General features: G+C 42.3%; 1 protein-coding gene across 1 annotated transcript in view; it reads right to left on the reverse strand.

Moving 5' to 3' along the window:
* CDH8 (cadherin 8) overlaps window positions 1–13,483 on the reverse strand; it is a 269,040-nt gene that overhangs the window by 107,711 nt on the left and 147,846 nt on the right. The window contains exons 5-7 of the mRNA XM_081119970.1: window positions 9,580–9,747; window positions 5,478–5,665; window positions 1,783–2,036 (exon numbers count right to left, since the gene is read on the reverse strand). Of these exons, the coding sequence (XP_080976096.1) occupies window positions 1,783–2,036; window positions 5,478–5,665; window positions 9,580–9,747 (610 nt within the window). The remainder of the gene's footprint in view (window positions 1–1,782; window positions 2,037–5,477; window positions 5,666–9,579; window positions 9,748–13,483) is intronic.

The following is a 13,483-nucleotide window of genomic DNA, read 5'->3' on the forward strand; positions in this document are numbered from 1 at the left end:
GACTGGTCCCTCAGTTGGACCAATCTCGCTTACTCTCTTCACATCCTGTCACTTACACTTGGAGATGCGCAGAGAGTGGCCATGGCTTGTGTGTGTGTGTGTGTGTGTGTGTGTGTGTTCCCCCCCCAGAGGAAAAGGAGTGACATGAAAGTGGGGCAGATGCATTCATTCAAAAAAATATCATTGCCCCTAATTTATAACAGGATTTCAAGGCAAAGCCATTTCACAACTTGAGTATTCAGTCAGAAAATGGGTACCCATGTAAATGCATTTTTCTGGATACTTCCCATCCTTGTATTCAACACTTGGCCCTTTGCAAGATATAATTCTCTTAGCCAAATGCAGGGCATTCTGCATGTCTATAGCTTGCTGACGTCCTTCAGAACCGCGAATGGACAACTGACCATTCCTCAAATACTCAGGTGAGGTTTTACCTTCTTAGACTTTGGGCTTTTTTGAAAAGAACATTTTTTTTTTTTTTTGGTATCCTTATGGGATACACTCTTTATTATCCTGAATTTAGAAATGGCTTGTGTTAAAAATATCTTTTCTGGATCAGAAAAGAATTATTTTGTAACCCAAACTCAAATTGTTTGGGGCACTAACTGACTATGCTGCTGGGTGTCACCTCCGGCCTCATCATATCAGCACCCTTGTGAGTGATAATAATGTAACACATAAAAAAGAAGTAAATTAATAAAACCTCCAGAACACTTATTTGTCTAGAGTATCCTTGAAATAAGTAATTAGAAGGATATTAATCCTTGTGACCCATGTAAACGAATTGGGTATGAGCTGACATCTAACTTATAGAGGAACTGGACGAGTCTCTGAAACTGTATTCCTCCATTAAGTTCTCTCTCTCTCTTTTCTCAACAACATTTCTAAGACAATATTTGAAATCCACACTCAAACACATCATTAGCCAACACTTCACCCTTGGAGACCAGTGTACGAGTTATAGATTTGCAGTCTTCTTTGAGGGGGAAAAATGCTATTTAGCTTGAGCACTGTACTGTCATTTGGGTGAGTGGCAAAAGAGAACAGCTGTACACAGTTCAACAGAAAAAAATAGGTTCGAGTCTCATTTCTAAAAAAAAAAAAAAGGCAGAAAAACTTTAATAAAGGATCGTTTCTCATCTCAGGGACAAAATCTGTGCAGGGAAAGTACAAACAAAAGGTATTTTTGAAATGGCGGAGAAAGACTTTGTCTAAAAGCTTCCGACCCAGATGTGCTGACGGACCAGAAACGCCCAAGAAGTGATAAGATCATTTCAAAGCCAAATACCAAATACAGAAATAAGATAGGGGCCTCTTCATATGTTGAGACGTAGTCTCGTCCCTCTAAATTCTCATGTATAATTTACTGTAACCGTCAAAGGAGAAAGAAGAAAAACCAGCAATGCTTTCATAGGGCTGGAAAAGAAAAAATAAAGGAAATGCAGAAACAGGCAAACACAGAATAACAATATAAAAGATCCACCCAAATGCACCGCAAAAAACCTATGCAATTTTGCATTCTCATGGAGCGCTCCGAGAGCTCGAAAAGCTTTATCCATCTTGATATCCCTGGCTTTGGGCCTCGCATGTAGCTCTGAGTCGATGTGTGTGCACGTGGGCGTGTGCACCCGTGCTCACACACACATACACACGCACAGCATGTGTTGACCATAATTCTTTGCTCATGGGAGGTGAGTCCCAGGGGCAGCCAGATAGGATGTGCCCATAACCGCCTCCTGTACCCACTGGCTTGTCACCTGATGCAGCCAGGAAGACAAGTACCTGATAGGACTGGAAGTGATGTCAGGGTCACGCGCGGTCACCTGCCCGATGACGGAGTTCAGAGCGGCGTTTTCATGAACTTCGAGGAGGTAAGTGGGCGAGGAGAAGACGGGAGGCTCATCCGCATCCTCGACGACAATTTTGACAGTTGCCGTATCTTTAAAGGGCCCCCGGCCGCTGAAACGCGGGTCGATGTGGACGTTGGCTGCCTCCACCTTCAGCGTATAGGACTTTTTGGTCTCAAAGTCCAGGGGCTGTTAAGAAATGACAGAGACGGATGTTTCTCACTAATGACCGCAGCGGCGAGAACAAATGAGCGTAATGCTGATGGATGGCGGCGACGCGCATGGAAGCCCATCCGGGAGCCTTAATGGGGTCCCTCCCCGCTCCCCCAGATTCAACCTGTAAATTTCACAGGCATTTATGGGTCTCTGTTTATTATACAAGCTCGCCGGGCTGATCTCCCATTGTTGGGCTTTGTTTTGCTCGGTTCACTTGGAATTCACAAGATATTCACAGTCATGAATCGTGCCATCAGAATTTCACTTCGGAGTCATAATAAAATTTTACTAGTGGTGCCATGACCTGCATACCAAGCAGCCGGTTAATTGAGCCTCTGCTGGGAGGAGATAACGCAGCATCAAACACAATCTCTATCTGGGAAGAATATTTTATCATTCCCGCAACAGTGTGTGAGATGCGACGAGCAAGAAACGGTTGTTTAGCGCAAGCATTGGAGAGCGTTTTGCACCCGTCTCAACACAGGGTGTTTCCTTGTTGCACTTCCAAAGCATCGCTGCTCCGCTGATCCCGTGGCTAAAAATGAGGTTTATTATTTTTTAGGGGATTCTTAGAAGGTCTCTATGGCAAGTTCCGTGCTGCGAAGCGGGCGGGCCCCTATAGACGTGGGTACGCAGACACATAGTGCTCGTGTTTAGATTCAGCAGGAGGAGGGGTGGGAACGGTATGTGCAGCTCCCTAGGTCTCACCGACCACTAAAAGCAAATTGAAATGACCTCATTGCACCACTACTGACAATATTTCTGACACAGTCATAACTCACTCCGTAAAAGCCCCAGAGATGGTCGTTAATGACCTAGGTAAATATAGCGTGGCCAAGGAACATAATCCCCTTAAATAACCAGAAGGACATCCGCCTGGGAACCTTTACAGCCCCATTCCCGGCGACGCAGAATGCTGCTGATTTCAAGAAAGTACATCTGTCAAGGTTCAAAGACACGATTTAGGTTTCCATTGCAATTGTCTATAAGAAATAGAACTTTAAATCTGCAAGGCAGGTTTTTTTTTTTTCCAAAAAGGAAGCTGGAACACAAGCCAGCATCTGTGAATATAATATATTTATATTATATATATGTATATATATATAATATATATATATTCTTATTTCAAAATTCTGTATTGATTTTTATAGTTGAATTTGGTTCTAATAGGACTTGGCTTTTTTGAAATATTTTCTAGTAAATGAGGCAGACACTCACCTCCCTGTCTATTGTGAAATTACTGGGCACATTTCTAGGTACATGTACCGTGAAGAGACCATTCAGCATCAGCATTTTGCCAGTCATGCCTACTGTAACACTTCTGCAATTTCAGATTCTTCAGAAACACTGCTAAGTGTAACAGATTATGTTCAACTTAATTCTTAGCTCAACACAGAGACAATGAACCCCAAAACATCCCTGTGTCCTTAGGATTTCGTTAGGCCAAAAAAGAGGGCCCAAGAATTATAGAAATATGACTCCCTGCGCGGTGTTCTCTAGAGTAAAATACATGTGGGGTTTTTTTGGTGTTAAAATGTGTAGCATATGCTTCTAAGTTTATGAAAAATAGTGAACAAAAATACAGCCAATGGCTAATTGCTTCAGTTTATAAAGGCACCTTATGGCAACAAAGGATAGCAGTTAGTAATAACAATAAAAATGACATTAGGAATCATTAGGCAGGGGAAACGCGGCATTGGGTTATTCAATAATTGACTCAAGTATAATTATACTGTACTCTATTTCAAACATGAGTTTTTAAATACTTTGCAATGCTTAATCCTAAACTCAAGCCTTGTATAAAGGTAGTGTTGCTCAATAGAGAGTTGAAATAAATGCAGCCATTTTTTCTCAAAATTGATCTTAAAATTTATTTTGTATCCAAAAGTAAATACAGAAATCCCTGGGTTGCCATTGCCAATATCTCTTCAATGGGGGATTTTAAGAGCATGAACATTGGAAGGCAGATCCTTGTGCAACACGACAGAGAATTACAGAGTAAATTTGGAATTACGTCCGTGTAATACTGATCAGGACAGAGGGGAAAAATTGCAGGCTCCCAATAGTGCGATCCACCATCTATTTCTTATTCATGAACAAGCAAAACTATTTAAAAATTAATTTGTACTACTTCCTGAAAGAGATATAAAGAGCAATATTAAACAAAATACTCACGATGAGAATACAAGGGCGTTTTTCCTTGCAAATGCCCGTGTCTGTATAATAACAAACTTTGTTCTCAACATTTTTATGAATGTAGATGTCATGATAAAAAAAAATAGATACGGAAAACGTTGTACAGAATTTTTCAGCACTACAGAAAGAAATGGTTGCTGGCAAAAGCAGTCGCAAATCGTATACATCATTTATACATTATTTATGGAGGTGTCTCTTTCTCCAGTGCTAGCCCCACACCCAGGAGCAAGGCCCAGATGGGCTTCGTTTAATGTGATGCTTGGACTTTCGATGCACGGGGAGGGGGGCACCCAGTGGAAGCAGGGCTGGCACTGTTCTCCCAGGGGCCAAAACTAGCCGGATACCTGCAGCTGCTGCTACTGCTGACTTAGGGTTTCCCTGAAAGCAGAGCCTGCAATCAAGGCTGCAGTGTGCTTTCTGGAGATATCCCAGGAAGCGGGAGAGAGACATGAGGAGAGTAAACATAGAGGAAAAATGAAAAGCCATTTGAGCCCTAGCTGGTTTGCTCAGTGGTTAGAGCTTTTGTTGGCCTGAGGACCGAAGGGTTGAGGGTTCAGTTTCAATCAAGGGCACATACCTCAGTTGCAGGCTCGATCCCCGGCCCCAGCTGGAGCTCATGAGGGAGGCAGCCAGTCGATGTGTCTCTCTAACACCGACGTTTCTCTCTCTCTGTCTCTCCCTCTCCCTTCTATTCTCTCTATAAAAATCAATGGAAAAAAATATCCTCTGGGTGAAGAGTAACAAAAAACAAACCAAAAAAAAGCTATTGAACTTGGCCACCTCTGTGGGCAAATGAGGCTTCTTTGCATTAGAAAGCCTCTTCAGAACCGTAGACAATATGCCTCAAAATAATTTTTTCAAAGACTAGGACCTGTCTACCGGAACCAGTCTGCATCCTTCATTGCTTGAGGGTTGCCTTTCAAGTGTTGACTTGCCTACAGATCCCTGCGGCTTAGGAACAGCAGCCTGGTGTAGATGGGAGGGATGATGGGTGAGATGGGCAGCTGGCATCACCATGGTGACTTTACCAGAGCTTTAGCTGATACAGAAAACGGGGCCAAGGGGTAAGGGGTGTAAAATAAACTCTACTTTTTCACAGCTAAAGACGAGGTACCTCTATCAGCTCTAAGATGATGCCAGGAAGTCTACCCAACTCCCGTAAACCTCAAAACTCAGGTTTCAAAGAGATATTTTGAAACAACATCTCCCCTAGCTTACCTTTCTTAGCCTAATAATGCCATCCTGGGCTTGGGCATCAGAGGTGATTTCAAAGAGTGCTGTTCCATCTCCATCAATGATGTCATACGATGACTGTGCATTTTCTCCAATATCCAGATCGTTGGCCTTCACCCTGCCGATGGCAGTGCCAAGAACCACATCTTCAGGTACTGAGAAGTGATACAGACCTTAGAAAAGAGGAGAAACGCTGAGCATTGCGCAGATTCCATTTGTCCATTCATTTATTTAGCAAACATTTATTGGGCACCTCCTTTGTTCTGGGCACTCCTGTAAATGCTTCCAATACAATGTAGGAAAGACAAAAAATAGTCCTTTTGTTGTGGAATGTATATTATTTTATTTTTATTTCTTACTGATGGATCAATTTTAGAGAGAGAGGAAGGGAGGGGGAGAGAGAGAAAAAGAGAGAGAGATTTATTTGTTGTTCCACCTATTGATGCATTCATTGGTTGATCTTGTATGTGCCCTGACTGGGGTTCGAACTTGCAACCTTGGCATTATCAGGGAGATGCTCTAACCAACTGAGCTACCCAGCCAGGGCTTATAATATTTTAAATGACTTAGAGACAAAGAATTCCCAGAAGAAGTAGTGACTCTTCTGAGATATAGAACTTATTCAATCATATGTTTACCAAGTTGGAGCAGAGTTATATCAGGATATTAGCGAATCTATGTGAATATTCTTTCCAATTTATTGTACAATCACATTGGCTGCCCCTGGGGATATTCACTGTTGCCCAACATAAAACAGTAACAGAAAGATGCAGCATGTGACACACGGAAAATCACTTTTGAAGTTACCTTTATATTTACACGCTCTTAGACCATTTTTGATAAAATCCAATTACTCAACTTCTGCTGCGCCCTGCAGCAAGCTGTTCAGACACATGAAACAATCCTCTCGTTACTAAAGTCCTTCCCCATTGCTCTGAAGACTGGGAACCCTACCTTCCAAACTCTCTAGGCAAAATACAATTACAGAATAGGTCCCTTCTCCTCTGGGGGCAGTAAAATGTGGCTGATGAGTGAGTGACATCTTTATTCAAACCCCTTCAATTGTTGTCTTAGTGTTCCTGGTTGTCACTGGTGCAGGGGACGCTGTTGAGACCATAACCCCTGGCTAGTACCACTTCAGTGCATGCCTGCCCTGCATCTCACTGCCAACACCTGCATTTATCGGCCTGAGAGTCTCCTCTGGCCTTCAGATCTCCCCTGGCCCCTGCCCGTCAGACCAGAGCTGCCAGAGAATCAATGTCCCACAGGAGCAGCCCTCAGAAGCTCACAGGACTTACTATATAATATCCTGGGCTCCTCCCCTCTCGGGTAGAATATAATTTCTACTTTTTGGTTTTACTTGTTTATTTCCAGTTCCAAGGGGATAAACTCCAGTCACCCACCTTGGTAGTTGGCTTGATAAGGCACATTACTGGCTCTCTGTCTTTGTCTCTCACACGCATCCTCACTTCCCTACTGGCATTTCGTGGCACCATCTCCAAGATAAACTAGTTAGAATCAAATTCTTGTCTCAGTGTCTGTTTCTGGGCAATCCAAACCCAGACGGCCAGGACGTTTTAGTCCCCTTGCAACAAAAACAAGGGAAAAATAAACTCTCGGTGAACCATAAACCCAAAAGGAAACATTAAATGTGGAGGACATTACCTAATTGTAGTTTGAACTCAATCACTGGGTCCCTTGGATGAACTAAGGCTCAGCTTGCCCACCATAACAAGATCAGTTCAGATGACGGGTAAGGTTTTCTTCTGGCACTAACGCACTTTTATTTAATGATGGCATAAAAATGTCCCTCAGAATCATGAAATGATGGGCCTGGGGAACACGATGTTTTCCAAATAGTTTTGCCATAAGGTACGCACTGAAAATCATCGTGCTGAGCTCAAGTCTCCCAGCGCTCTCATAATTGGTGTAATGATTCCATTTCCTTCAGACTTTAGATTCCAGGTAACGTTGGAGATGATCCATTCAGGTGTGCTCATTAAGTAAATAAGCCAGCAAGGGACGTCACCTGGCCGCCAGTCCTGACTCAGAGAGCCTTTGGGAAACCAAGCAAATGGAACGTTTCTTTACCCATTTCTATTTCGCTCACTCTCATCATCTCCATCAGTGTGATCATACTTAACAGTTATTACCTCTAAGGAAGGGAACACTTCTGAACCTCATTTGCCACTGCTGAATTGAAACAATCCCTTTTCTGAGAAAGAAGACTTGCATATTAGAGCATTAACTGTAATGGCAGCCGGGAAGGAAATAAGAGATTGGGGATAGGATGGGAGAAAGGGTATCCTGCATTCCAATAATGTCCTTAAGAAGGGTTGCATGGTTGCCTGATTGATCAATGGCCAGATGTGAAATTTCTCAGTGAAAATGCACCTTTTCTGTTTTTTCTACCTTGAGAGTTCTGAAGATAAATTCTCAAAGGTACCACAACTGCATCATTTTCAAGTCCCACCTCTGCCTCTCTCCCTCTCTTTCTCTCTGTTCTCTTTTCCCTTTCTCTCTCTCTTCAAAAACAGGCTCTCCTATGGGTTCTCCTCTCCCAGCCAACAGCATCAGCATGCATCTAATAGTCTCTCAGGTCAGAAATATGGTAACTCACCTCCTCAACGAAAAATGCAACCTATCCTTGGATTTTTGTTACCACCACCTCTCGAATATCTATCACAACCATACATGCTCCTCCACCTGCACTGAGACTTCCTGACTTGCCAGGACTGACATCACCTTTTGGGTGGAGAGTGTCTGGCCCATGGGCCATATAAGGCCCGCAAAATCAATTGGTCTGGCCCTGCCAAGGCAATCGCAGGCGGAACTCGAAATTCAATAAATCCAGGAGCGTTTTTCATAGCCACAATAATTTTGTATGAATGATGTTAGAAATATCCAATGGCCCGTGGCAGAAAAAAGGTCCCTACCCCTGTACATGGATGACTACAAGCCACCCCTTTACTGGCTGCAACGTGGAGGAGACACTGGAAAATGGCCAGCTTTCATTTTCTCTGATTTCCCTGGAATCAAATCCTATTACTCAAGCTACAACTTAAAATCTTTTCTTTCTCTCTCTCTCTTTTTAACTTAAAATCTTTTAATGCTTCCCAATGATGTTAAGATAAAGGCCCTGTACTTAAAATGGACCACAAATCCAATGGCCAACTCCTATCTCACCTAACTCTCCAGCCCCTGTGCTCCAGCTGCTGTGAAACTTGATTCACTCCCACCCAGGCCCTACACCCTCCTGCCCCAGGGCCATGGGCCATCGCTTTCCTCCAGGTGCAGTGTCCCTCCCCCGATGTCTTGGTTTCACCCTTCCTCAGCTCATTCCACCTCATCACTCACATCTCTATTCAAGAGCCTCCATGCCAGAAAGACCTTCCCAAATCATCTCTCTCCGGCAGCTCACTCTGAGAAATACCCAAGAGGAAAGGGGTTCTCTGAGGGGACAGGAGAGCTGGCCCATCCTGACCGTCTCCCTGATTCTCTAATGGGGGCTGCCCAGAGGGCTGCGGAGAGGGTCCTGAGGCAGAGCATGTCTGCAGCAGGGCAGGGTCATCGAGTCAGTGATCACCGATGTCCCCGCAGTTGAGGAAAAGTGTATATTTTGCAGCAAATGTACTGCGTATCTATCTGCCTTTTCCATCTCAGATGCTAGAGGTTTTGTTTCTTTTATACAAGAAGTGAGGCTATTGAGAGAACAATGTCTGAGGAGCATTTTACTCATTCTTTCAAATTTCCTTAATGGAAGGTACCATGGGACAGTAGAGACATTAGCACACATCTTGCAGTAACGCTCGCTGGTTCTGATTCTCAGCTCCACCTACTTCACGACATGCTCGATACTTAGAAATATTTTCAACATCTTTAAAAATCTGTAAAATGAGGGATGCATTTAGTACCAAATGACGAGAGACTTGGCAGTTTCACATGTACATGTGAACGGCCACACCTTGCATACTATATAGCGCTCACGGACTGCGATCGGCTTTTGGGATGTTGCTGAAAATGAGAATATAAATTCAAATGAAAACATCGCACTTAGATTCTCATCCAGTGCAGGAAATTCACTTACTCTGGGCAAATTTTGGAGGATTGTCATTAACATCAGTAAGGGTGACTGTCAGTGTTGTGGTCCCAGACAGGCCACCGGAGTGTCCGCCCATGTCTTTGGCTTGGATAACCACCAGGTACTCCTCCTTGGCTTCTCTGTCCATGTTGGGGAGGGCAGTTTTTATAATTGCTGGGGGGAGGAAAAATGGGAGAATCACTTTTAGGCAGACAGCTCATTCAAAAATAAATGAGTGAACCTCACACACATACACAGACACGCAAATACGGAGACACACGTGTACGCACAAGTTCCCACTCAGGTAGTTTTCTGTTTTCTTTTGGCATTTAGCTGGTGTGCGCTTGTGTTGCCGACACCAAGAAAGATCGCAGTCATACACAGCAGTGGGTAACTTGCAAAAATCAATTTTATAATTTTTTTTTAAACTTGCAAAAATATACATTCAAAAGTAAACTGAATGGCATGCTCTTCCTACCAAATTAAAGTATAAATCATAACACAGCCTCGTCTACCCAGGGAAACCCTGGAAGTGAAAGAATCCTCCAATTTATCACAGACTCCAATCCCTCCACAACAGGAGTAAATACACAAATAGCTGGAAGGCTCCGAGGTCAAAGATAAATTATTCTGAAGGGCACAAATATGTTAGAGATGAAAGAGGTAAATGCATTATTACAATCAACTCAGAAGACTAAACCACCAATCAGAAGTAATACAGGCAAGTGTCTAAATCCTAAGGTACTGTTCAACTGCAGCTGTATTTTAATTGTTTAGTTCCATCTTCTCTATTGGAAAAGAAATTAATACTTGAGAAAAACAGACAGGTATAGAAAAAACAGAGCAAAGCATAAAATCATATGAAATAACATACAATCACCATGTAAAAATGTCAGTGTTTTTTCCTTCTCACACATTTTCAGGGTTTGGTCCATCTGCCTCTTTGTATGTTTTACTAGTAATCCAATTTTTCTTGTTAAAGATTTAAAATTTGCATAGATCTTGGAACTTATTTTGAAAATATGCATTTTGCCCTCTCCCTACCCTTATAATTTTTTTCATAAATAAACATCGCTAGCAGACGTGTATAATTCTAAGGCCATTACTCGTACATGCATACAAATGTACATGTGTGTAAATGCTTAACCACAAATATCATCGTGATATAGGCATTGTTCCGGGGCTTTATTCACCCATGGATGTCTTTGAGATACTTTCTTATTAGCACACAGAGGTCCAACTCACTACTTCTTACAGGTGCATCGCTGTCTAATTATGAATGTACTATGAACAACATCACAAAAAAGAAAATCAACTTTTTTTTTAATGGAAATTTCAGGATATGACTTGGAGTCGATCTGACGAAAAATATCCCATCTCTGACTTTCGTGACTTTCCAAGTCAGCAATCATTCTAGGATTTAGACTTAGACCCCCTTCACTAGTCACCCTTGGGGAAGTCACAGAATATCCTGGGGACACTCTTTTTTCCCTTGAAAATGGGAGGCTCTAATATGGTGAGAAGGAAATAAACTACCACCACCACTGGTGCTCAGGAAGCTGAGCCGGCCCTGCTGGATTCCCAGGAACACCAACCGCAGAGTCCATTCAGAAAAAGAGATGGAAACAAATACATTTCAGAAGTTTCCCTGGAACTTCATTTTGAAAATCTAATCAGAAAAAGCAACAGATGAGAGCAGCCCAATCTCCATGGATTTAATTCAATGCAGGGGCTGAAACTGGCATTGGGGAGCGGAAATGGGAAGGCATGGGAATCGAGATGAACCCCCTAGGAGGGTTAAAGGGAAGGGGAGCTGTCTTGCTTGGAAACTGGCATTCATTACTCTACGGTGGGGAGACTGACTGCGAGGACAACTGTGGATGAGATAGATGGGTGATGATTGATGATAGATGATAGATAGATGATAGATAGATAGATAGATAGATAGATAGATAGATGATAGATAGATAGATAGATGATATGTAGATAGATGATGATAGATAGATAGATAGATAGATAGATAGATAGATAGATAGATAGAAAGATAGATAGATAGATGATATGTAGATAGATGATAGATAGATAGATAGATAGATGATAGATAGATAGATAGATAGATAGATAGATAGATAGATAGATAGAGATAGATAGATAGATAGATAGATAGATAGATAGATAGATAGATAGATGATAGATAGATAGATGATATGTAGATAGATGATGATAGATAGATAGATGATAGATAGATAGATAGATAGATAGATAGATAGAAAGATAGATAGATGATATGTAGATAGATGATAGATAGATGATATGTAGATAGATGATAGATAGATAGATAGATAGATAGATGATAGATAGATAGATAGATAGATAGATAGATAGATAGAGAGAGAGAGAGAGAGAGAGAGAGATAGATAGATAGATAGATAGATAGATAGATAGATAGATAGATAGATAGATAGATAGATGATAGATAGATATAGATGGATGGATGGATGGATGGATGGATGGATGGATGGATGGATAGATGATAGATAGATGATAGATAGATGATAGATAGATGATAGATAGATGTTAGGTGGGTGATAGAATGGTCTGTATTTGGAGAAACTAGATTTCTCATTTATTTCTGGTGCTTCATTCCCTTGTACCTTAAAAGACACGGTTTTATCTTAAATTTATTCAATCAAACGGAGCTTTCCCCGGCGCAGTGGTTGAAGAGTTTAAATCCCAGGCGGGCCGGAGCCCTCCGGGCGCTGCGCGGCTGTCCTCGGGCCCGCCTCGTCACCATCACCGAGAGAGCTGCTGATTAGGATCCAGTCTCAGGCATCTCAAAAATTTAAAACTCGCGTGTGTGTGTTTTCTTCCCATTGTCTTCGGTGTTATCGTTTGAGAAGCATTCCGTACCCCGTCACGAAGGCTTCTTTTTATAATTTCTGTGCTATCACCAGATTGAGAGGCTTCGTGAGACAGGCATGGAGATGCTGATTAAGGCCTTTGTCACGGGGACGGCTGATTGCTGTCATTCTCTCGTCGTGGGCCCCCCGGATTGGGCCGCTCCCAGACTGCAGACGATGGGAGACGCTGGGCGAGACTCGGCTTTCGAATAAGGCTTGTGGAGCCCATTATCTTGGTTACGAAACCCCTAGCTTTGTCATTCCCCAAAACGCTTGCCATTTCCATGTGCAATTATTACCTTACTATCTGTGACAGGGGGAGTGTTTATGGATAAGATTAAGTGGCACACATTCACTGGCAATAAGTCTTTTTTGGGGGGTCAGATACCTCACCCATACTTTCTGCTAACCATGGGATCTGTGCCAAGTGCTGCCAGGAGTGAGGGGTACAGCTGCTTCAACACATGCCCACCTTATCCCTGAACAACGGCTTCAATGTAATGACTTCAGGCATGTCAAACCTGCACAAATACATCACAAAGGAGAAAGTGACACATTAGAAAACTGTTCAGCCTCCACAGGTACAAAAAGCTCCTGCATTTTCCTCTCTTCGTGACTAGGACTATAAATGAGCTAGATGGGCGATGACTAATGATAGCTGATAAGATAGGCAGAGGGAGAGATAGATTGATAGATGATGCATAAAGAGATGACAGACAGACAGCCATTGATGGGTGGTAGAGCTGTCTGTGTTTGGAGAAACTAAATTACTCATTTATTGCTGGTTCTTTTGTAAAATATAACAATATAATTGGAAAGCTAATAGGTTCAATGTATCCGTAATCAAAGGGTTATTTATAAACTTTGACTTGGAATTTTTAAAACTAAGAACTTACTCCAAGGAAATTATAAACTTTCCTTTTTCACCTTTTTAGAGTGTGCTCACTTTTGGTATGATATTTTCCAAAAGCAAGCGATTTAACTGTGTAATAATAGGCAAGTATTAAGTT

Source organism: Miniopterus schreibersii (genome assembly GCF_964146895.1).
Source record: "Miniopterus schreibersii genome assembly, chromosome: 18".
NCBI classification, from domain to species: domain Eukaryota; kingdom Metazoa; phylum Chordata; class Mammalia; order Chiroptera; family Miniopteridae; genus Miniopterus; species Miniopterus schreibersii.